The 21,286-nt window shown below is 37.3% G+C and overlaps 1 protein-coding gene across 5 annotated transcripts in view; it reads left to right on the forward strand.

Moving 5' to 3' along the window:
• Positions 1–21,286, forward strand: part of dnah3 (dynein axonemal heavy chain 3) — a 46,217-nt gene that overhangs the window by 17,224 nt on the left and 7,707 nt on the right. For all 5 annotated transcript variants that reach the window (XM_077219316.1, XM_077219315.1, XM_077219314.1 and 2 more), the window contains 42 exons: positions 264–397; positions 486–582; positions 678–856; positions 1,592–1,776; positions 1,977–2,100; positions 2,189–2,342; positions 2,523–2,667; positions 2,917–3,128; positions 3,447–3,538; positions 3,682–3,796; positions 4,218–4,334; positions 4,659–4,838; positions 5,308–5,444; positions 5,560–5,761; positions 5,954–6,046; positions 6,125–6,235; positions 6,330–6,444; positions 7,055–7,253; positions 7,396–7,504; positions 7,616–7,729; positions 7,874–8,050; positions 8,294–8,385; positions 8,492–8,711; positions 8,794–8,928; positions 9,231–9,342; positions 10,233–10,474; positions 10,564–10,664; positions 11,291–11,396; positions 11,476–11,605; positions 11,697–11,933; positions 12,231–12,334; positions 13,287–13,581; positions 14,254–14,433; positions 14,513–14,636; positions 14,900–15,056; positions 15,148–15,291; positions 15,622–16,288; positions 16,680–16,845; positions 16,934–17,150; positions 17,490–17,672; positions 18,495–18,693; positions 18,822–20,963. In XM_077219316.1, coding sequence (XP_077075431.1) covers positions 264–397; positions 486–582; positions 678–856; positions 1,592–1,776; positions 1,977–2,100; positions 2,189–2,342; positions 2,523–2,667; positions 2,917–3,128; positions 3,447–3,538; positions 3,682–3,796; positions 4,218–4,334; positions 4,659–4,838; positions 5,308–5,444; positions 5,560–5,761; positions 5,954–6,046; positions 6,125–6,235; positions 6,330–6,444; positions 7,055–7,253; positions 7,396–7,504; positions 7,616–7,729; positions 7,874–8,050; positions 8,294–8,385; positions 8,492–8,711; positions 8,794–8,928; positions 9,231–9,342; positions 10,233–10,474; positions 10,564–10,664; positions 11,291–11,396; positions 11,476–11,605; positions 11,697–11,933; positions 12,231–12,334; positions 13,287–13,581; positions 14,254–14,433; positions 14,513–14,636; positions 14,900–15,056; positions 15,148–15,291; positions 15,622–16,288; positions 16,680–16,845; positions 16,934–17,150; positions 17,490–17,672; positions 18,495–18,693; positions 18,822–20,963 — 8,944 coding nt within the window. The remainder of the gene's footprint in view (positions 1–263; positions 398–485; positions 583–677; positions 857–1,591; positions 1,777–1,976; positions 2,101–2,188; positions 2,343–2,522; positions 2,668–2,916; positions 3,129–3,446; positions 3,539–3,681; positions 3,797–4,217; positions 4,335–4,658; positions 4,839–5,307; positions 5,445–5,559; positions 5,762–5,953; positions 6,047–6,124; positions 6,236–6,329; positions 6,445–7,054; positions 7,254–7,395; positions 7,505–7,615; positions 7,730–7,873; positions 8,051–8,293; positions 8,386–8,491; positions 8,712–8,793; positions 8,929–9,230; positions 9,343–10,232; positions 10,475–10,563; positions 10,665–11,290; positions 11,397–11,475; positions 11,606–11,696; positions 11,934–12,230; positions 12,335–13,286; positions 13,582–14,253; positions 14,434–14,512; positions 14,637–14,899; positions 15,057–15,147; positions 15,292–15,621; positions 16,289–16,679; positions 16,846–16,933; positions 17,151–17,489; positions 17,673–18,494; positions 18,694–18,821; positions 20,964–21,286) is intronic.

Here is a 21,286-nt window from a genome sequence, read left to right on the forward strand (position 1 = left end):
GTCATTCTAACTGTCATCTGACAACTGGAGTTCCACCCTGGAGATATTTAACTCAATTTAACTCACTGACACTTTTTTGGGGGATTTCTAAGGGTTGTATTTTATGTTGTGTTTTTATTCATCTTGATGACTTAATTTTCATTTTTGGTTTAACTATCCCTTTTAATGAAGCTTGTGAGTTTAGGCCCACAAAATTAAACCTAGTACATACTTAAACCATAATTTTTAATCCAGAAATCCAAATGAGTGATTTTTTCTTACAGGTGGAAGGTAAACTTTTCCCAGAGTTTGGAGAAACATTAATGCTGCCCTCAGTGAGACCCAACGAGTCGCTGGTAATAGACATCATGAACAGAGCGAGAGAGATCTTTCAGAGGAACACCATTGGGCCCCAGAGGTCTTCTATCATTCGGAAAGCATTTTTTCCAGTAGAAAAGCTTCAAATTAAGATTGAATCACACTGTAGTTTGTCTGTGCTTGTGTAGGTATCTGGATGTATATAAGAAGTACACTGATTCACTGGACCGTCAAGACATACTGAACTTCCTTAAAACCAAACACTCACTGCAGGGCTTTACTAAGGTAGCTTTTCTAGTGTGTGCATTGCAGCCTTATAGACAACACAAGGGTGAAATGCTTCCTTGTAAAGCAAGATGATTCTACTTTGTGTTCTGTAGAAAATCACAGGTGTGCAGAACGTGTGGAAGGAGATCACATCACTGCATGTGACAGTCCCTCTGTCCCTGTTCTGTCTGGATGCGGTGAACCTGAACCAAGATCTGTGTGACAAGGCAGAGCATCTCATAGATCTTCTTACCACGTTTGTAATGGAGGAGAACCGAGAACTCAACAAGAGGTGGGTGGAAACAGTCTGAAATGTTCTTTACAACAAAGCCAGCTTCAAAATTCTTCTTTCGTTTTATTGACATTTTAAAGTTAAAGGTTTTTACAGAGGGGATTTTGAATAATTATTTTTATCACTCAGAAAATACTGTCAACAGCCAGAAATACATTATCACCATGTTTTAAGAAATAAAGTGTAATATAAATGGGTCAAATAATATATACACAAACCCCTCTGTAAAACCCTTTAGAATATAGATAGAAATTGAACCGTAAAGTTTGGTGTATGAAAGTGCTTCTAAAGTGAGATTTCTGACTGAGAATAAACTCATTTTAAGAAAATGGCCTTTAAAGCTATATCTTATAATTTAAAATCTGCAAATAGATGAAGTGTAATAAAATAAAAACTTAAATGTGTATTTTGGATGTTTTCTTTCCAGTAGTCTGAATAAGACAAGTTATGGAAGGAGAATATCTCAAGATATCAAAATTGACCAATACCTGAAAAAACAATAGTTTTACCTGTAGTGACTTGCCTCAATTTTAATATTTCATTATTTTTCTTATTAAACTTCCTGTTGCCTTCAAAAACATGTCACATTATTTAAACGGAAGGAGATTGTTTTTAGCTGATTTTTTTGTTGATAGCAGTTTCATTAGCTATTTTCACACATAGTTTGTATGAGGTATTATATTATACTATATACAGTACCGTTTATAGCATATAGCATTTATTATTCTACAATAGTATCTGCCGTCGTTACGATGAGATTACGGACAGAATCACGAGCAAGCTGAGTAACACAGAGGAGCTGGTGGAGTTAAATCAGTACCTGAAACACACAAGTGAAGTAACCGTACACAAACTCTGCCATGAGATTGAGGAAGCTGTCAAGAGACTTAACTTCCTGCTCGACTATGCCACCCTAACAGGTAAACTACTCTGGGTAATGTGTGCATGCAAATACTTTATCTATGGCTACAACATACTACTCAATTACAGTTTTACTAATATTTCAACCTGATTTTCACTCACAATCTTTCAGTGTGTGTTTGCCTTCTGCATTTGGGGCAGTCTGGGTCTTGTGGGAACACTTTTTCTTTAAAAATCCTTAAGACTTCTTTCTTCACAGTGGAGGACAAGAAGTTGTTCAGCACTGTGATCGACTGGCCTGAGCAGATTCTGTCATCGATTGAATTCAGTAAGGATAAACTGAACAATCAGAAAGATCAGGCTGAGATCAATCTGATGAAAAGGTGCTTAAACACGGACACACACACACACACCAAACACATACTACACAGCTTAAACAAACCATGAGGCTATCATACGTTTCATCCTCAGAATAGGGAAGTTAGAGGAGACGATGAAGGTTCTGGACAAAGATGTGGACATCTTTAAGATGAAAGAAAAGATGACTTTGGATGAGAATAAGTACAATGTGGAGAAACTCAATAAGATCAGCATCAGCTTGGAAGCCACTGTCAAAGAGATAGAGGTTTGTGTTTGATATTATCACTCTTTTCCAAGAGATACCTGGGTCAAATGCAATGCAGATAAAACATAAATAAATAAAAATAAAAATAAAAATGGGAGATGAGTCAACACAAGAGAAAGACTTTTTATGAATAAGTCTTTTTTTGATTAAATGAAATGTTAAAATGTGTGTTTATTTCAGGGCATTAATAAAGAAGAGAGTTTGCTGGACAAAGAACAGAGTCAGTTTCCCATCTTACAAACAATAATGGCCAAGAAACAGCCGTACGACCAGCTGTGGATCACAGGTCTTGATTTTCAGACCAAATCTGATGTTTGGATGAATGGTAAAACACATGCGGTCATATTTCCTGTTGGAATTATTGTATCTGATTGGACAAACATTTGTATAATAAAGAAAGACATCCATTTGTCCTGTCGATGATGTTGTTTCTCAACTGTTTTTTTTCCTGTTGTGTCTCAACTGTTCCTGGATCTCAAAGATATAAATTAAGCATTTAAATCAGTTTGGCATGTGACTGTATATGTTTATTGTTGTGTGTGTGTTTCATAAGTCTTCTGTATTTGCACTCGAGGTCCATTCCGAAACATGAATGCAGAAACGGTGTCAGAGGAGTTAGGAAACATGTGGCGCACCATGTATAAACTTTCAAAGACGTTCTCAGAGCGGACGGCTCCCGGACGTGTCACGGAAAACTTCAAGAAAAAGATTGACAAATTCAAACAACACCTGCCTATTTTGACAACTATCTGCAATCCGGGCCTGAAGGACAGACACTGGGAGATGGTACGACAGTAGTATACATAACGCTTTGTTTATTAGTGAAACTCACAGATGTTCAAAGGGACACTCGTTTTTGACATTTGACTTCCTTTGAATAGTTTATGTATTTTTTTCTTCAAAAGTGCTGTATTAAGCTAAATTCTGCTTTATGACAATAAATGGCTTTGGTAGCCAAACTACTGTTTTAAAAATGTGTTAATGTATTGTGATCTGATATACTATTTTTTGTGATGGTTTATTTACCATTATTTACATACCATTTCCTCACTGTTTGATGGATGTGAATTATTTGTATTTTTTTTCTTTTTTGGCTGATATCAGATAAGTAATACAGTGGGATTTGATGTTAAACCAGACGAGGACACCCCACTCGTCAAGATGGTGGAGCTCGGATTGTCGAAATATTCAGACCAGTAAGGCTTACCTTTGATATTTGAAAATGATCTGTAGTGTGAAACCATGTTGCTTGATGCAGTCGGAATTAGTCAGAATCACTCTTTTATTCTCTCTTCTCTATCACTCTTTTAGTCATGTGTATCTCTCTGTCTGTCTGCAGGCTGGAGGAAATTGGCGCTTCCGCCAGTAAAGAATACTCTCTGGAAAAGTCCCTGGAGAAAATGAAACAGGAGTGGACCGAGCTCCGCTTTGGGTTTTCCCCATATAAGGACACGGTAAAACACACTTCATATGATACACTTTAATGTGGCATGATGAAAGTGGCATTTTGTTAAAATCTATATTACATATTCATTATATTTTACTTAACCTTTTGTCACTATTATTTAATGTACGTTTAAAGTTTTTATTTTTTTTACAGCCACCGTTTGACGACTTGATAATTAAAAAGCTGATATAAAACTGCCTTATGTACATTTAAAAGTTTATATTTTAACTGTTTTTATTTTTAGGTTTCTGAAATGAAAACTTTAAATTTCAATTTTGGTGGCTGAATCATTACTGATCATCTAAAATTATTATTATTTAAAAAATGTGTTGGCTTTTATTTTAAACTACTGTTTATTTTAACAACATTATTTCCTCAACTTTATTCTCTGTCTTTCTGTGTTTGTGCGTGTGTATTTGTTTGTGAAGGGTACAAGTGTTTTAGCGGCGGTCGATGATATTCAGCTGCTGTTAGATGATCACATCATCAAGACTCAGACAATGAGAGGGTCTCCATTCATCAAACCCATCGAGGCCGATGCAAAGGTTCACAGCTTGTTCACCTGCATAGAATTAGCATAAGCATTTCTTGCCACAAAACAAGTTTCCATGTCCATTTATTGTACCTTTAAGAAGTCTACATGTAAGTAACCCGAATTTTATGGAATGAGAAATGACAGTGCCAATGAAAACTTGTGCAGTTTAGTTTCAATGAAAAAAAATTCTAGGTGGACTGGGGAGGAAGTTTTGAGTTGTGCATGTTGCAGTATGACTCTGTAAATAATATGATTTAAATATTGTAAATAATATGACCCTGTAAAATGATAATAAGACCCTCGACCCTTTAAATAGTTCTTTGTCTCTCATTAGACATGGGAGGAGAAGTTGCAGTGCATGCAGGATATATTGGATGCGATGTTGCAGTGTCAAAGCATGTGGATGTATCTAGAGCCCATCTTCAGCTCAGAGGACATCATCGCCCAGATGCCAGAGAATGGACGCAAGTTTGCCATCGTAGACAGTTACTGGAAAAACATTGTCGCTGAAGCGGTGTGTGTGATTGCATTTGTTATTAACTGTACGACTGTACAGTACATACAGCTAATGACCAGCACCAAATCTGACAACCATCAGGTTTAATAATAGCAAGAGCACACGAAAATGTCCATATCCAAATCCATAGTTTTAATATGTCATTCCAACAGCTCTCAAAGGTTAATGAGATAATAATTGAGCAGCAAATCAGCATATTAGAATGATTTCTGAAGACTGGAGTAATGATGCTGAAAATTCAGCTTTGATCACAGGAATAAATTATATTTTAAATATATTCAAATAGAAAACAGTCCTTTTAAATGGTAATAATATTTTACAATATTGCTGTTTTTACTGTATTTTTGATTAAATAAAAGGAGCCTTGGTGATCATAAAGAACTTCTTAAAATATATATAAGTATTCCAAACTTTTGACCGGTAGTGTACATTATTGAGCATGCCATGTGTTTTTTTATTTTGACAGTTAAAGGACACACATGTATTAGTGGCCACAAAGCAGCCTAACATGCTGGGTCGCCTTCAGGAGTCAAACACCTTTCTGGAGGAAATACAGCAGGGTCTGAACTCATACCTGGAAACAAAGAGACTCTTCTTCCCTCGGTGAGATTAAACTACCTCTTAAAGATGTTAAAACACTCTCAGGTATCTCAGTTTAATGTTCAGACTCACTATAAATAAGTCACCTCTCTCATACTCTTAATTTCTCACTGTATAGGTTTTTCTTCTTATCTAATGATGAGATGTTGGAGATCTTGTCTGAGACGAAGGATCCACTGCGTGTTCAGCCTCATCTTAAGAAGTGTTTTGAGGGCATCGCTAAACTAGAATTCACCCCTGACCTGGAGATCACGGGAATGATCAGCTCAGAGAAAGAGATCGTCCCCTTCATAGAAACCATCTTCCCTGCTAAAGCCAAGGTACAGACAGAGAGAAAAATAAAAGGGGTGAATCTCCCCCCAAAAAAAGAAAAAAGAACAGTTTTTCTTCATGCAAAATAAAATTCTTATTTCTTTCTTTTGATTTTGGAGTAAAATATGAGCTTTTCATGTAAAGTTTCCTGAGATTTCCTCGCTTGTGCAAATGTGTAATATGTTTCCTGTGTGTTTTAGGGAATGGTTGAGAAGTGGCTTCTGCAGGTTGAAAACACAATGCTGATGAGCATCAGAGGCGTCATAAAGCAAGGAATGGAGCAGTACTCAGAGGTATAGACACTCACAAAGACTTATAAACATGTAGAATATGATCAGCGCATCATGTGTGTTTGATTCTGCATGTTTCAGATGCCTAGGAAGAAGTGGGTGCTGCTGTGGCCCGGTCAGGTGGTGATCTGTGCGTCCTGCATATACTGGACCAGTGAAGTATCTGATGCTATACAGAACAACACACTACCTGTGAGGACACTCACACAAACACATTCAGAACAGATTTGATTAAGTGCTGCTGGTCTTTTTTGTGTGTGAAATTTCTGTTATGCATGTGTTTCAGGCTTACGTTGAGCAGAGCAATGCTCAGATCGCTGATATAGTCGAGCTGGTAAGAGGGAAGTTGCCAGGTGGGGCCAGGATGACTCTGGGTGCACTTATCGTCATCGATGTCCATGGTAAATGCCATTTTCATCATGGCCAGTTCAATGAACAGCGCTTATTTGAAATAAAAATCTTTTGTAACATTATAAATGTCTTTCCTGTCACTTTTGATCAACTCAATACGTCCTTGCTGAATAAAAGAATATTATTATTATTTTAAATCTTACTTGCTCTAAAGTTTTGAATGGTAGTGTGTCACAGTTTCCACATAAATATAAAGCAGCAAAAACTTTTTCCAACATTGATAATAATCATAAATGTTTCTTGAGCAGTAAATCATCATATTAGAATGATTTCTGAAGGATCATGTGACACTGAAGACTGGAGTAATGATGCTGAAAATTCAGCTTTGATCACAGGAATAAATTACATTTTAAAATATATTCACATAGAAAACCATTCTTTTAAATTGTAATACTACTTCACAATATTATTATTTTTTACTGCAGTCTTGTTGAGCATAAGAGACTTCTTTCAAAAACATAAAATTGTTTAATTATTCCAAACTTTTGAGCGGTAGTGTATTTGTTTGCAGTGTGCATCAAATGGTCCCATCTATATTCCATAGGTGTTGTCTCTGATGTCTAATATGGTTAATAACTTTTGCCCCTTTGTTCCATGCAGCACGTGATGTTGTGTGCAAGCTGGCTCAGGATGGCGTTTCATCTCTGAATGATTTCCAGTGGATTTCCCAGTTGCGGTATTTCTGGGAAGACGGGGAAGTCATGTTGAGGATGATCACCACTGTGATCAGATATGGATATGAATATCTCGGCAATTCACCGCGCCTGGTCATAACACCACTAACTGATCGCTGCTACAGGTGCACTCACATAAACACACACTAGAACATTTTGATAATATTTCATTTTATTCATAGTGTTGAGCTCTTTAATGATCCGGGCGTACTTGTGGAGTTTTGAGTTCTGTTACGTCTGTTATGCTGAATGCTGATTGGTCCTCAGGACTCTGATGGGCGCTTTGAAGCTGAATCTGGGCGGAGCTCCAGAGGGTCCTGCGGGAACTGGAAAAACAGAGACAACTAAAGATCTGGCTAAAGCACTCGCCAAACAGGTGCTCAAAAGGATTTTACGGCGTATATAAAGCTACTATTTCAGTTTAATCTCTGATTACTATTGTTAATGTTATTGTATGTAAGTGACAAACGTGTAAATGTGTGTTTAGTGTGTGGTGTTCAACTGTTCTGATGGTCTGGACTACAAAGCGATGAGTAAGTTTTTCAAGGGTCTGGCACAGTCTGGAGCGTGGGCATGTTTCGACGAGTTCAACCGAATAGAGGTCAGTACTGCAAAATAAAACGCCATAGCTTCACCACAGATTATCAAAAAGTGTGGTAATGTGACCGCTGAATTAACAAGTTAAACAAATAGTATGTTAACTCTTATCTGTTTGCTTATCAGCTGTGTTTTCGCTCTCGTTCAGGTGGAGGTGTTGTCTGTGGTCGCTCAGCAGATTATGAGTATTCAGCAGGCCATAGCGCGAGACATGAAGACATTTATGTTTGAAGGAACCGAGCTCTCTCTCAACCCAACCTGCTGTGTGTTTATCACCATGAACCCAGGATACGCAGGCAGAGCAGAACTACCCGATAACCTGAAAGTAACCAAAGACAAACATGCTCATACTTATTTACAGAGAAATACTTAACACACCAAATACTTAATTATCACTTGCAAGATGTTCATTTTCAGGTTTCCATCTTGTAATTTTCTTGTTGTTTGGCTCCATTTGTAACACTTTGAGATAAACAAGAGCTTTACAGGGTTAAATTAATTTCAATTAAAAAATGGGCCAAGTTATTATATTTCTCCATGTTTTGTGTCTATATTGATATGTTTGTAGGCTTTGTTCCGCACAGTTGCAATGATGGTTCCAGATTATGGACTGATTGGAGAGATATCACTTTATTCAATGGGATTCACAGCTTCCCGGAGGTAAAATCAGGTCAAACCAGACAATAAAACTGAACTGTTTTTTAGTTTGGTGGGTTCTATTATTTAAAGTTCCAGTTGTTTTACTTACTGGTTTTGTGTTTTCCAGCCTGGCTCAGAAGATTGTGGCGACGTATCGCTTGTGCTCTGAGCAGCTCTCGTCTCAAGCGCACTACGATTACGGGATGCGTGCAGTGAAATCAGTCCTGACTGCAGCGGGAAACCTGAAACTCAAATACCCAGAGGAAGACGAGAGCGTTTTGCTGCTAAGAGCTCTCATGGATGTCAACATGGCCAAATTCCTCGCGCAGGATTTACCACTGTTTCAGGTGTGTGAATGTAATTAGCATATTCATTTTGAATGAGTTTGCGTGTGGTTAATGAGTGTGTGTGTGTTTGTGTGTGTTTTAGGGAATCATCACTGATTTGTTTCCTGGAGTGGTTCTGCCCAAACCAGATTATGATTTACTGTTAAAAGCTTTGGACGACAACATAGCCAGGATGAAACTGCAGCCTGTACCGTGGTTCATCAGCAAAATCATACAAGTACAAAATCTGATCATTCAATTAACATTTTATCTGTCACATCTTTACTCATTCATTTTTCCCCCCCTACAAATTCTGCCTTAAGATTCAAACATTTAGAAAGTAGGTTATATATGAGCACTGATCCAGCTACAAATTTATTTTAAATGCAAAACCTTTATAAAACTTAATTTTAACTAAGAAATGTGATTGGGTGATCCTGTTTGAAGTTGTTGCAAAAAGAATAAGCTAATTCTAAGTCAGACCTTGTTTTTATAACTAAAACTGTAGCAAACATTTGAAGAGTTTTATTGTGTGTGCAGGTGTATGAGATGATGCTGGTCAGGCACGGCTTCATGATTGTTGGCGAGCCAATGGGTGGCAAAACTTCAGCTTATAAAGTTCTGGCTGGAGCTTTGGGAGACCTTTATAACGGTAATCAGGCCATAATACGTTTTTTTAATTTATTTTTTTATCTTTAATCAATCTTTTGTGTATATTATATACTACCTTTCAGACGTTTTTTTATGATTTTAAAAATAAGTCTCTTCTGCACACCAAGGCTGCATTTATTTGTTCAAAAATACAATAAAAACAGTAATATTGTGAAATATTATTAAAATAACTGTTTTCTATTTGAATATATTTTAAAATATTATTTATTTCTGTGATGCAAAGCTGAATTTTCAGCATCTTTATGACAGACTTCAGTCACATGATCCTTCAGAAATCATTTTAATATGCTGATTTGCTGCTCAATTATTATCAATTATTATTAGTGCAAAATTATTAATAATGGATATTTTTATAATCATTATTTGAAACAGTTTTTGTTGCTTAATATTTTAGTGGAAACCGTGATTAAAAAAATCTGGATTCTTTGATGAATAAAAAGTTAAAAAGAACAGCAATTATTTGTAATAAAAATCTTTTGTGGCATCTTAAATGTTTTTAAATGTGTGATTTTGATCAATTCAATTTCAAAACATTTTATTTGTCCCCAAGGGGCAATTAATGAGGCCACATAGAGCCACGTAAATATTCTACATAAAAACATTCTACATTAAATAAATAAATATCACAATGTGCACGGAATACATTTTGGGAATTCATTGCGTCCTTTTTTTTTTTTTTTTACTGTATATTTGATAAAATAAATGCAGACTTGCTTAGCATAAGAGACTTCTTTCAAAAACCAAAATATCTTAATTATTCCAAACTTGGGAGTCTTAATATATACATATGCATCAACTATTTTTTGAAATGATGTGGACTCATAACCAAGCATGTTTATCATGTTGTGTTTGTGTAATTTGTCTATATAGAAGGGCTGATGGAAGAGTTTGCGGTAGATTTCCGCATCATTAATCCGAAGGCGATCACTATGGGACAGCTATATGGCTGTTTTGATCCAGTGAGTCACGAGTGGTCAGACGGCGTTTTGGCCACCTCGTTCAGACAACAGGCCCAGTGCACCACAGACGACCGTCAGTGGATCGTTTTCGACGGGCCTATTGATGCGGTCTGGATTGAGAACATGAACACTGTTTTGGATGATAACAAGAAGGTACATTTACATTTTTATTGTTGCAGAAAACATATTCTTCAGGGCTTCAGGTTCAGTGCTGGTGTCTGATGTGTTTTGCTGTTGAACAGCTGTGTCTGATGAGTGGTGAGATCATTCAGATGAGTTCTAAAATGAGTCTGATCTTTGAGCCTGCGGATCTGGAGCAGGCGTCACCGGCTACTGTGAGCAGGTAAACAACAAACACTCACCTGCTCCACACTGTTACACTAATTCATTATTCAATGCTCATATGGAAGTATGAAAGTATATGAAGCAGCACAATTGTTTTTAACATTTTGAGCAGCAAGCAGATTTCTGAAGGATCATGTGGCACTGAAGATTTGAGTAATGATGATAAAATATTTTATTGTAGATCAAATAAATGCAGACTTGGTGAGCAGAAGAGACTTTTTCAAAAACATTTAAAAATCGTGCTAACCCCATACATTCGAATGGTGTTGTATGTCTGAATATTTCTCATAAACTACACTTAAAATTTTGTATAATTAAAGAATGTAATTGCATAATCTTATAGAATAACATTGATTATAATCTCATATAGAGTGGTTAATTTCCTCATCAAAGAGGTTAAGTACTGTCTTTTTTCTTAATTTTTAGTTTTTTAGTGTTTTTAATTATTTATTCTAAATACTAATACATTTATAATTCAGATTCTCGTGATTACCAAATTTTGTGAATATGTAAGCTTGCACCAGACTTTATTATCATATGGGTGCGTAAAATGTACTTTTACACCCAAGTTGTTTTGCTTCAACATGTTTGATGGCTTTTAAAGAGTGTATGTGTTGTGTTTAGGTGCGGGATGATCTATATGGAGCCGCATCAGTTGGGCTGGACTCCTCTGAGAGACTCGTACATGAACACATTACCTGAGAGCCTGGAAGATGAACACAGAGCACTGGTGAGAAAGACACTCATGCACATGTTATAATGTATGCTTTTAAACATTTCTGAATGCCATTGTGTATGTTTTGTTGAAGATTGCTGAACTCTTTAACTGGCTGGTTCAGCCTTGTTTGGACTTTATATACCACGAGTGTGGATTCTTAGTCCAGACGTCACCCATTCACCTGGCCTATAGCCTGATGCGCCTGTATACCTGCCTACTGGGTACATTATACATATGTTTTAATCTTATAAAGGTTTTGTAATCTGTTTGTTCATGTCACATTTGATTTGAGGAGTATGTTTATTTGTGCAGACGAGATTTTTCTGTCAGGAAAGGACGGAGCAGAATCTATGACGAGTCAGCAGGTGACGCTGTGGCTGCAGGCTCTGTTCCTCTTCGCTGTGGTGTGGAGTCTGGGAGGAACCATCAACGGCAACAGCAGGATAAAGTTTGACACCTTCTACCGAAACCTCGTCATGGGCACAATCACAGATCACCCACGACCCCAGAGTGTGAAACTCAACAAAAGCAATGTTTTCCCAGAGAGAGGTCCACATGATGTTTTTGGTTGACTATTTAATTACACGGTTTCTGCAGTCATGGAACCCCAGAAATATAACACAGTTGTGATTGAATATAAATATTTTCTCATAATCCCTGCAGATTTTCTTAATTTAACGGATTAGAAGATATTTTAATGTTTAAAGGCATATTTTCCTGTAGAAAAACCAAAAGTCAAAAAGAGAGCTGAGATTGATGCGAATAACATTATTAATTGGTTGACACAAATCAAGAGTCATATACAATAACTTCATGAATTGTCTTTTTGTTCTGTTCTCCACACAGGCACCGTCTATGATTATTATTTCCATAAGCAGGGCCCTGGTCAGTGGAACAACTGGACAGAATCCATCTCTAAAGAGGACAGAGTCATACCTGCCAGCGCAAAAGTTAGTACATGCAAATCAGGGTTATTACAGTTAACTTGTAAAACTAAAAGACCCCATCTAAAACCATTAAAATTTGTTAATTGTAATAAAGTAAACATTAACTAAAATGAAATATATATTTATATATTTTATGCCAGCTAGTTGCCCAAGCAACATTACTTATTTTCATTAAGTTTTCAACTTGATGTACTAACATAACTAAAACTGAAATAAAAATGAATAAAAGCTATATCTGCATGTTTATCTCATAAAAATGACAAAAAAACATAAAAAAGTAACTAAAACACAAATGGAAAATGTACAAATAAAAACTCATTCAAAAAAATAATAAAAACTAAAATAGTATCTTAATGATACTCAAAATAACATTGATATAAATATACACAATTATAATTGATTTTGTAAATTTGTTGCAACAAAATTCCCTTAGTCAAAAAACAGTTTTACCAGATTTAAATTGAGTTTCCAAATGTAATTTTGAAACACTTTTATTTTTTAAAAAAAGCAATAAAATATAAAGGTAACACTTTAAAAATAAGGTCTCATTTGTTACTAACATGAGCTAACAATGAGCAATATATTTGTACAGCATTTATAAACCATTGTTAATGTTAGTTAATAAAAATGTTCATATTCATGTCAGTTCAGTGCTTTAACTAATGTTAACAGATACAACTTTTTATCTTAATGTATTAGTAAATGTTGGGATTAACATTATCTAGGATTAATAAATGCTGTAGAAGTGTTGGTCATTGTTTGTTCATGTTAACAAATGAAACCTTATTAGAAAGTCTGAAAATTAATTCTAAATATATTCTTAAAGTAAGCCTGTAGAGGAGATTAGTGATGGCCTAGATCACCAGGGGTGAATGAATCGAAGTGGAAAATCGAAGGGAAAAATTCACTACACACTAATTCACCTTTGATGTCTCTGTCTCTCTCTCTCTCTCAGGTGTCTGATCTTATCATTCCCACGGCAGAAACATCACGGCAGCTCTTCTTCCTCAAGACATACCTGTCACATGAAGTGCCCGTGCTGATTGTGGGCCCCACAGGAACTGGCAAGTCTGTGATCAACAACAACTTCCTGATGTCGCTCCCGAAGGAGCGCTACACTCCCATCTGCATCAACTTCTCCGCCCGCACCTCTGCCAACCAAACCCAGGACATCATCATGTCCAAGCTGGACCGCCGCCGCAAGGGCGTGTTTGGCCCACCGATGGGGAAGAAATGCATTATCTATGTTGGTAAGAACTAGATCTGGTACAAACACTGATTGTCTAAGCTAAGGCATTGCTGTGACTAATGCTGCAAATATAATAGTTTCACAAGTTCTGAAAAAGTTTCCCTGCAAAATAGATATTTTAGATTGTGCTCATGTACATCTGCTTCATTAATTGATCTCTAGAGAATTAAATGAATGCACTGATAAAGAAATAAATACATAAACAAAGATACCAAAAAGTATGGATGTGATTACATGAGAAAAGTAGTCACAATATATATGTATTGGCACAGCTCTTTGTATTAGAGTAAACATTTCTGTTCTTTTTACAAAAATATTTTTTTGTTGTTTTCTTGTTTTTCACAGACAAGGCTTAGATTAAGCCAGTTTTAAGCCTTAGTTCAGTTGGGACATTTAAGTAGCTTTTATATACATGTCTTTGAAAAAAAAAACATTATTGGTGTGAATTTTGAGTAAAAACAATAGCACTGACATTTTAAGATATGTCAGTGCGAGTTGCTTTCATTTAAAACAGCTCAAATATGCATTTTAGTCTGGGGCTAGGCTCCAGCCTTGTATGTGAAACTGGGGGAATAATTAATAAATGAACGTAATAAATATTCTGCTACTTTACTTTAATTTTGTGACCTAGCAGAGATTAAAACTGTCTTTGCTATTGAAAAACTTCCTGTAGATGATCTGAACATGCCTGCAAAAGAGATATACGGTGCTCAGCCGCCCATTGAATTGCTGCGGCAGTGGATCGATCATCAGCATTGGTATGATAAAAAAGACACATCCAGATTGGACATTGAGGATGTGCTGTATATGTCTGCTATGGGGCCCCCTGGTGGAGGGAGAAATGACATTACAGGTACATTTCTGGTCCTAAATGCTTATAGCCTTAGTCAGTTTCTTCTTTGTCACTGTTTTGTGTATTTCTTCCCTCACAGGGCGATTGACACGTCACCTAAACATTATATCAATCGACACATTTGATGATGAGACTCTAGGTAACATTTTCACATCCATTACCGACTGGCACTTCAGCAATGGTTTTGATGCGTCTTTCTACAGGTGTGTGTTGATGTAAAGTTGGCCCCAAAAAGTATTTAGACACTTAAGTCCAACTTAAAAATATCCAAAAGTGTCATGTGATTGCATTATATATAAAAAGATCAAACCAATATTTAGTACCATATATTTAGAATACAAATAGCACAAGCACACTTACAAGCCAAACATTTGAAGTTAAACTTAAGATTCCAAATTATTTTTGTAACCACTGTTTGGTAAAAGAAAGGAGATTAAATATTTCTGGGTATGTGTATTTGTTGTAGGTTGGGTAAAATCATGGTTCAAGCTACTATGGCTGTGTACAAGGATGCAATCGAGAGTTTCCTCCCAACACCGTCAAAATCTCATTATATTTTTAACCTGCGTGATTTCGCGAGGGTGATTAGGGGAGTAATGCTCTGTCCATCAACGCACATGCAGGTAAATGCACACGTATATTTCTATGTAAAGGCTCAGTAAATACACTAAATAGTTTATGGAATCTGAGTTTTGTGCTTCTTTTTTTCATCAGGAAGGAGATAAGCTGATCCGGTTATGGATCCATGAGATCTATCGTGTGTTTTACGACCGACTGGTTGATAATGACGATAGAGAGAAATTTTTTAATATTGTTAAAGAGAGGACATCAGCGTATTTCAAACAAACCATTGACAAGGTAATAGATACATAGTCATATTTTACCTCCAACAACATCAAATGATTTTAAATAAATGATAATTTTATCTAATTATACAAAAAAAATTTTTAAACCACAGTATTGTTTAAAATAATTTATGATAATAAAACATTTTTATTTATGCAAAACATACTTTCTTTCTAAATTTGAGGTAAAATATGACCTGTGCAATTTTCACTGTATTACAAGGAAAGCTGATCAATTATTTTAAATAAAATAGATCTGGTCATCTAGTATTTTGTTATACGACACTTTGCTTTAGATGATTTTCTAAAGATGTATTCACGTGTTTCTTTTTCACCTTTTCAGCTTCTCTGTCATCTCACTCCGTCTGGTAATGTCGAAGATGACAGCATTCGCAGCCTGTTTTTTGGTGACTACGCCAAACCAGACTCTGCTAGTAAACCATATGACGAGATCGCAGATCTAAGGACATTAACCGAGGTGATGGATTTCTACCTCAGGGAGTTCAATAACATCAGCAAAGCACCCATGAACCTTGTCATGTTTCAGTTCGCCATCGAACACATCTCACGAATCTGCCGTGTGCTGAAACAAGACAACGGCCACCTGCTTCTGGTGGGTATTGGCGGGTCAGGGCGACAGAGCACCACCAAACTTGCCACCTTTATCAATGACTACGAGCTGTTTCAGATCGAACTGACCAAGAACTACAGCATGTCAGACTGGCGTGACAATCTAAAGCATTTGATGCTTAAAGCAGGTATAGAGGGGAAGAAAACAACATTTCTCTTCAGCGACAACCAGATCAAGGATGAAGCCTTTGTTGAGGACATCAACATGCTGCTGAACACAGGAGACGTGCCAAACATCTTCCCAGCGGACGAGCGTGCGGACATCATCGAAAAAATGCAGGGAATTGCCCAAATGGAAGGGAAGAAGATTGACGTCACACCACTCTCCATGTACAACTTCTTTATCGACAAAGTTAAAGCCAATCTTCATATAGTTCTCGGTACTGTTTATATTATATCATATTATACATATATTTTTTAACAAGGACAGAAACCTCTCTGAAAGGTCGCTTTTACTGGCCAATATAGCAAATTCATGTATACACAAAAGAAGTTATTAATAACACAATTAATCAAATTATATAAAAATAAAGTATATGTTATTTTATGCTTGTTTATTTAGTAAATATATTTATATATCATATAATAATAGTATACTAATTATATATTTATACTGTATATAAAATAATATATATGTATCTATATATTATAATGTTATTTTTTATATTTATGTATTATTATAATATATAAATCAATTATCACAATTATAAGTTATTTATACTGTACATAGTTATTTTTATTTGTAAACTGTATGCATGTTTATCCCAATAGCAATGAGCCCAATAGGTGAAGGCTTCCGCAATCGTCTCAGGATGTTCCCATCTCTGATCAACTGCTGCACCATAGACTGGTTTCAGGCCTGGCCCAAAGATGCTCTGGAAATGGTTGCCAACAAGTTCCTTGAGGATCTGGACCTGGAAGACAACATCAGGATAGAGTGCGGTCATAAGCCAGATGTTATTACCTTTAACAGATGATAGTATTCAAATATAAAGGTCACATTGTCTGCTTTGCATTATTCTCAGGGTGGTGGAAATGTGTAAAACGTTCCAGGAGAGTGTGCGAGAGATGTCTGAGCGCTATTACTCCCAGCTGCGCAGACATAATTACGTCACTCCTACTTCTTACCTGGAGCTCATCCTGACCTATAAAGCCTTGCTCAGTTCCAAACGCAACGAGGTGAACGAGCTCAAGAATCGCTACATAGTCGGCTTGCAGAAACTTGACTTTGCTGCTTCTCAGGTGAGACAGAAAATGTGAATGCTTCACCTGTCACTTCATAATACTCTCTGTACATTTCATTATGTTCATCTGCTCTTCTATTCTATATAATGTTATTTAAATTGTAAATATTAGATTTACAATATCAATTAAAAGTTTATAAAACAAATTAAAAATGTAAAATAGAACCATTTTCACCGGTGGTTACACAGGTACATAAATAATGTAGATTTCAGTAAATCGAGAATCATTGTGATTATTTTAATCAATGAGAGCCCATTTTTTTTTGATAATTTACATATTTGTTAATCATGAATATATTGATGTTGACAGTGTTGTATATGTATATGTGATGTGCAGGTAGCAGTCATGCAGCAGGAGCTCACAGCTCTACAGCCGGAACTAATCGAGACAGCAAAGCAGACTGATCAGATGATGGTGAAGATAGAAAAAGAGACCGTTGAGGTGGATGCTAAGAAAGAGCTAGTCAGTGCCGATGAGAAAGTCGCCAATGATGCAGCAGCTGCTGCTAAAGCGATTAAGGTAACGGATGGGGAAAATGGAAAATTTCTATCTAAGGCTCACAAAAATAATCCATGCAGGTATCTGAATGCAAACCCAATTTCATAATCAATTTCATGTATTAGAAATGTAGAAATAAAAAATATATTAGAATGCAATTTATAACACAATGCAAGTTCAATACAGGGGTTCATTAGTGTAAACAGTCTTATTCCAGGAACCTTTGTCATTGAGGAAAAACAGTTTCAAATAAGTTAATTGAACTGTCATCATGTTTAAGCTAGTTTTGGTTTGGGACTCCAGCTTCATAGACGTGGAAATCTTCTCTGGTTCACTGGAGAGCTGCTTTATGTTGGAGATGTAATTCCAATTGAAAGTGACACTGACACTGTTTTTCATGTGTAATACTGTAAAGCTGCTTGCTTTAAAACAATCTATCGTAAAATAAAATAAAAAGGATATATATAATTAAACTTGATGTGACTTGACTGGAGTGCCGAATTGTAAAGCTTGTACTTGTGCATACTATTTTAGAGTATGTTTCGGCTCAAAGCATTAGATGCGCAAATGAAAAAACCAATACAGGTTTTCTTTTGTTGCTGATTTTTCCTTCAGTCTTTTTTATCCACTTGATAATTTTAATTAGAAAGTGCATAAAAAAATTGATGTAGGATTTTGCAAGGCTGGAATGGTCTTAGTGGACTAGATGCACTGCTTCAGTTGAGGGGACCGGGAAAGTGGTTAGCAATTTGAGCATAGGATGCGGTGGTTTGTGAGATGAGGTAGACACTTTACTAAAGCTATTATTGAGAAGTTTGAATCAATTAATCTATTGTCTGATAGGATGAGTGTGAGGGGGATCTTGCAGAGGCGATGCCAGCGCTGGAAGCGGCTCTTTCTGCTCTGGACACACTGAAGCCGGCTGATATTACTGTCCTGAAGACGATGCAGAATCCCCCTGGTCCTGTCAAACTCGTCATGGAATCCATCTGTGTCATGAAGGGAATTAAACCAGAGAGGAAACAAGACCCTGGTGGATCAGGTATGAGAATGATTTTTGTCTATCCTGAACACTGCATTGGTTGAAGGTCACATTAAACCAGCTAAAATTACCATTTGCCAGCATCTTTAGCTATTCTGTTATGTTTTTTATTTGTTTTATTTACACAGGTAAGATGGTTGAAGACTTCTGGGGCCCATCTAAGAAGCTTCTAAGTGATATGAAGTTCCTTGAAAGCCTCAAAACATTCAACAAGGACAACATACCTGCCGCTAACATCAAGAAAATCAGAGAAAAGTTTATAGACCACCCAGATTTTCTGCCCTCAATAATCAAAAGCGTGTCTTCTGCCTGCGAGGGCCTTTGCAAGTGGGTGCGTGCCATGGAAGTGTATGAGCGTGTGGCGAAGGTTGTTGCCCCCAAGAAAGAGAAATTAAAAGAAGCAGAAGACGAGCTAGCTGTGCAGATGCAGATGTTAACCATAAAACGTGCCGAGCTGAAGGAGGTGGAGGATCGTCTGCAGGCATTAAATGACACATTCGAAGGGATGATACAGAAGAAAAAAGACCTAGAAGCAAACATCGAGCTCTGTTCCCAGAAGCTAATACGAGCTGAAAAACTAATCGGTGGCCTGGGAGGAGAAAAAGACAGATGGACAGAGGCTGCGCGGCTCCTCGGCATCAAATACACCAACTTGACCGGCGACGTGCTTTTGTCCTCGGCTACAGTGTCGTATCTTGGAGCATTCACCGTCGATTATCGTGTGGAGTGTCAGGGGAAATGGCACGAGCTGTGCAGTGAGAAGAAGGTGCCATGTTCAAAGGACTTCACGCTTAGCAACACTCTCGGAAACCAGGTGTTGATCCGTTCGTGGCAGATCTCTGGATTACCCGTGGACTCATTTTCCACCGACAATGGAATCATCGTCTCCAACTCTCGCCGTTGGCCACTCATGATCGACCCTCAGGGCCAAGCCAACAAGTGGATCAAAAACATGAACAAGGCCAACAAACTCTCTGTCATCAAGCTCTCAGATGGCAACTACATCCGTACCCTCGAGAACGCCATTCAGTTTGGCACACCAGTCCTCCTGGAGAATGTCGGCGAGGAGCTGGACGCAGTTTTAGAGCCTGTTCTCCTGAAACAGACCTTTAAGCAGCAGGGCGTTGAATATATGAAACTGGGCGAGAACACCGTGGAATATTCAATCGACTTCCGGTTCTACATAACAACAGGGTTGAGGAATCCGCATTACTTGCCGGAGGTGGCGGTCAAAGTGTGTCTGTTGAACTTCATGATCACACCGTTGGGTCTCGAAGATCAGCTGCTGGGTATCGTCGCCGCCAAAGAGAAACCAGAACTCGAGGAGAAAAAAAATCAGCTGATTCTCGAAAGTGCAGCCAGTAATAAACAGCTGAAGGAGATTGAGAACAAAATCCTGGAGGTTCTTTCTTCTTCTGAAGGGAACATTCTAGAGGATGAGGCTGCCATTAAAGTTCTCTCATCATCTAAGGTGCTGTCAGAAGAGATATCCGAGAAGCAGAAGATCGCAATCGTGACTGAAGATGAGATTGACGAAACGCGAATGGGTTATCGGCCGGTTGCAGAACACTCGTCCATTCTGTTCTTCTGCATCTCAGATTTGGCAAACATTGATCCCATGTACCAATACTCTCTCACCTGGTTCATCAACCTGTACCTGCACTCCATTGCTCACAGCACACCTAGCGATGACCTACAGACTCGCATAGCCAACATCCTAGATCACTTCACCATGCGCGTTTACTATAACGTGTGCCGCTCTCTGTTCGAGAAGGACAAGCTGCTGTTCTCCTTGCTTTTGACCGTTGGCATCATGCAGGGGAAAGGTCAGGTCGACGACATCGTCTGGCGCTTCCTTCTCACAGGAGGCGTTGCTCTGGAAAACCCGTTCCCAAACCCAGCCCCAGAGTGGCTTTCAGACAAATCATGGTCCGAAATAGTCCGGGCTTCCCAACTTCCCCGTCTCCAAGGATTGTTTGAGCATGTGCAGGAGAACATTGTGCCATGGAAGCAGATTTACGACTCTGGTCATCCGCAGGACGAGGAGTTGCCCGGGAAGTGGTGCGAGGTAGTGGGGATTGAGCGCATGGTGGTGCTGCGCTGTTTCAGACCGGATAAACTTGTGCTGGCGGTACAGCAGTTCATTGTGGACAATATGGGCCGGGCGTTCATTGAGCCACCGACCTTCGACCTGGCGGAAAGCTACAGTGATTCCAACTGCTGTTCGCCACTCATCTTTGTCCTCTCTCCAGGAACAGACCCTACAGCAGGTGAAATAGAAAGATGTTTCTTTTCTGTGATTTTTTTTAAATTATAATATATTATTGTTCCCTCTGATATATACAACATTTGTAATTTTGTTTTGAAAATGTAATATACTATTACAGGTTTCATTCATATTGTGAATCAGTTTTTATTTTTATATTGTTTTTATGTAATTTTAGTTAAAGTTTTAGTATTTTTTTGTTTGTCATTTTTATAATTTTTTTAAATGTCTATATAGATTTAATTAATTTTTATTTCAGTTTTAGTTCTTCAAATTACACTAAATGAAAATGAGAAATTAAATAAGTTTTTTTTATATTTTATTAAT

The sequence above is a fragment of the Siphateles boraxobius genome, unplaced genomic scaffold (genome assembly GCF_051911475.1).
Source record: "Siphateles boraxobius isolate OS27281-9 unplaced genomic scaffold, OSU_SipBor_1 12, whole genome shotgun sequence".
NCBI classification, from domain to species: domain Eukaryota; kingdom Metazoa; phylum Chordata; class Actinopteri; order Cypriniformes; family Leuciscidae; genus Siphateles; species Siphateles boraxobius.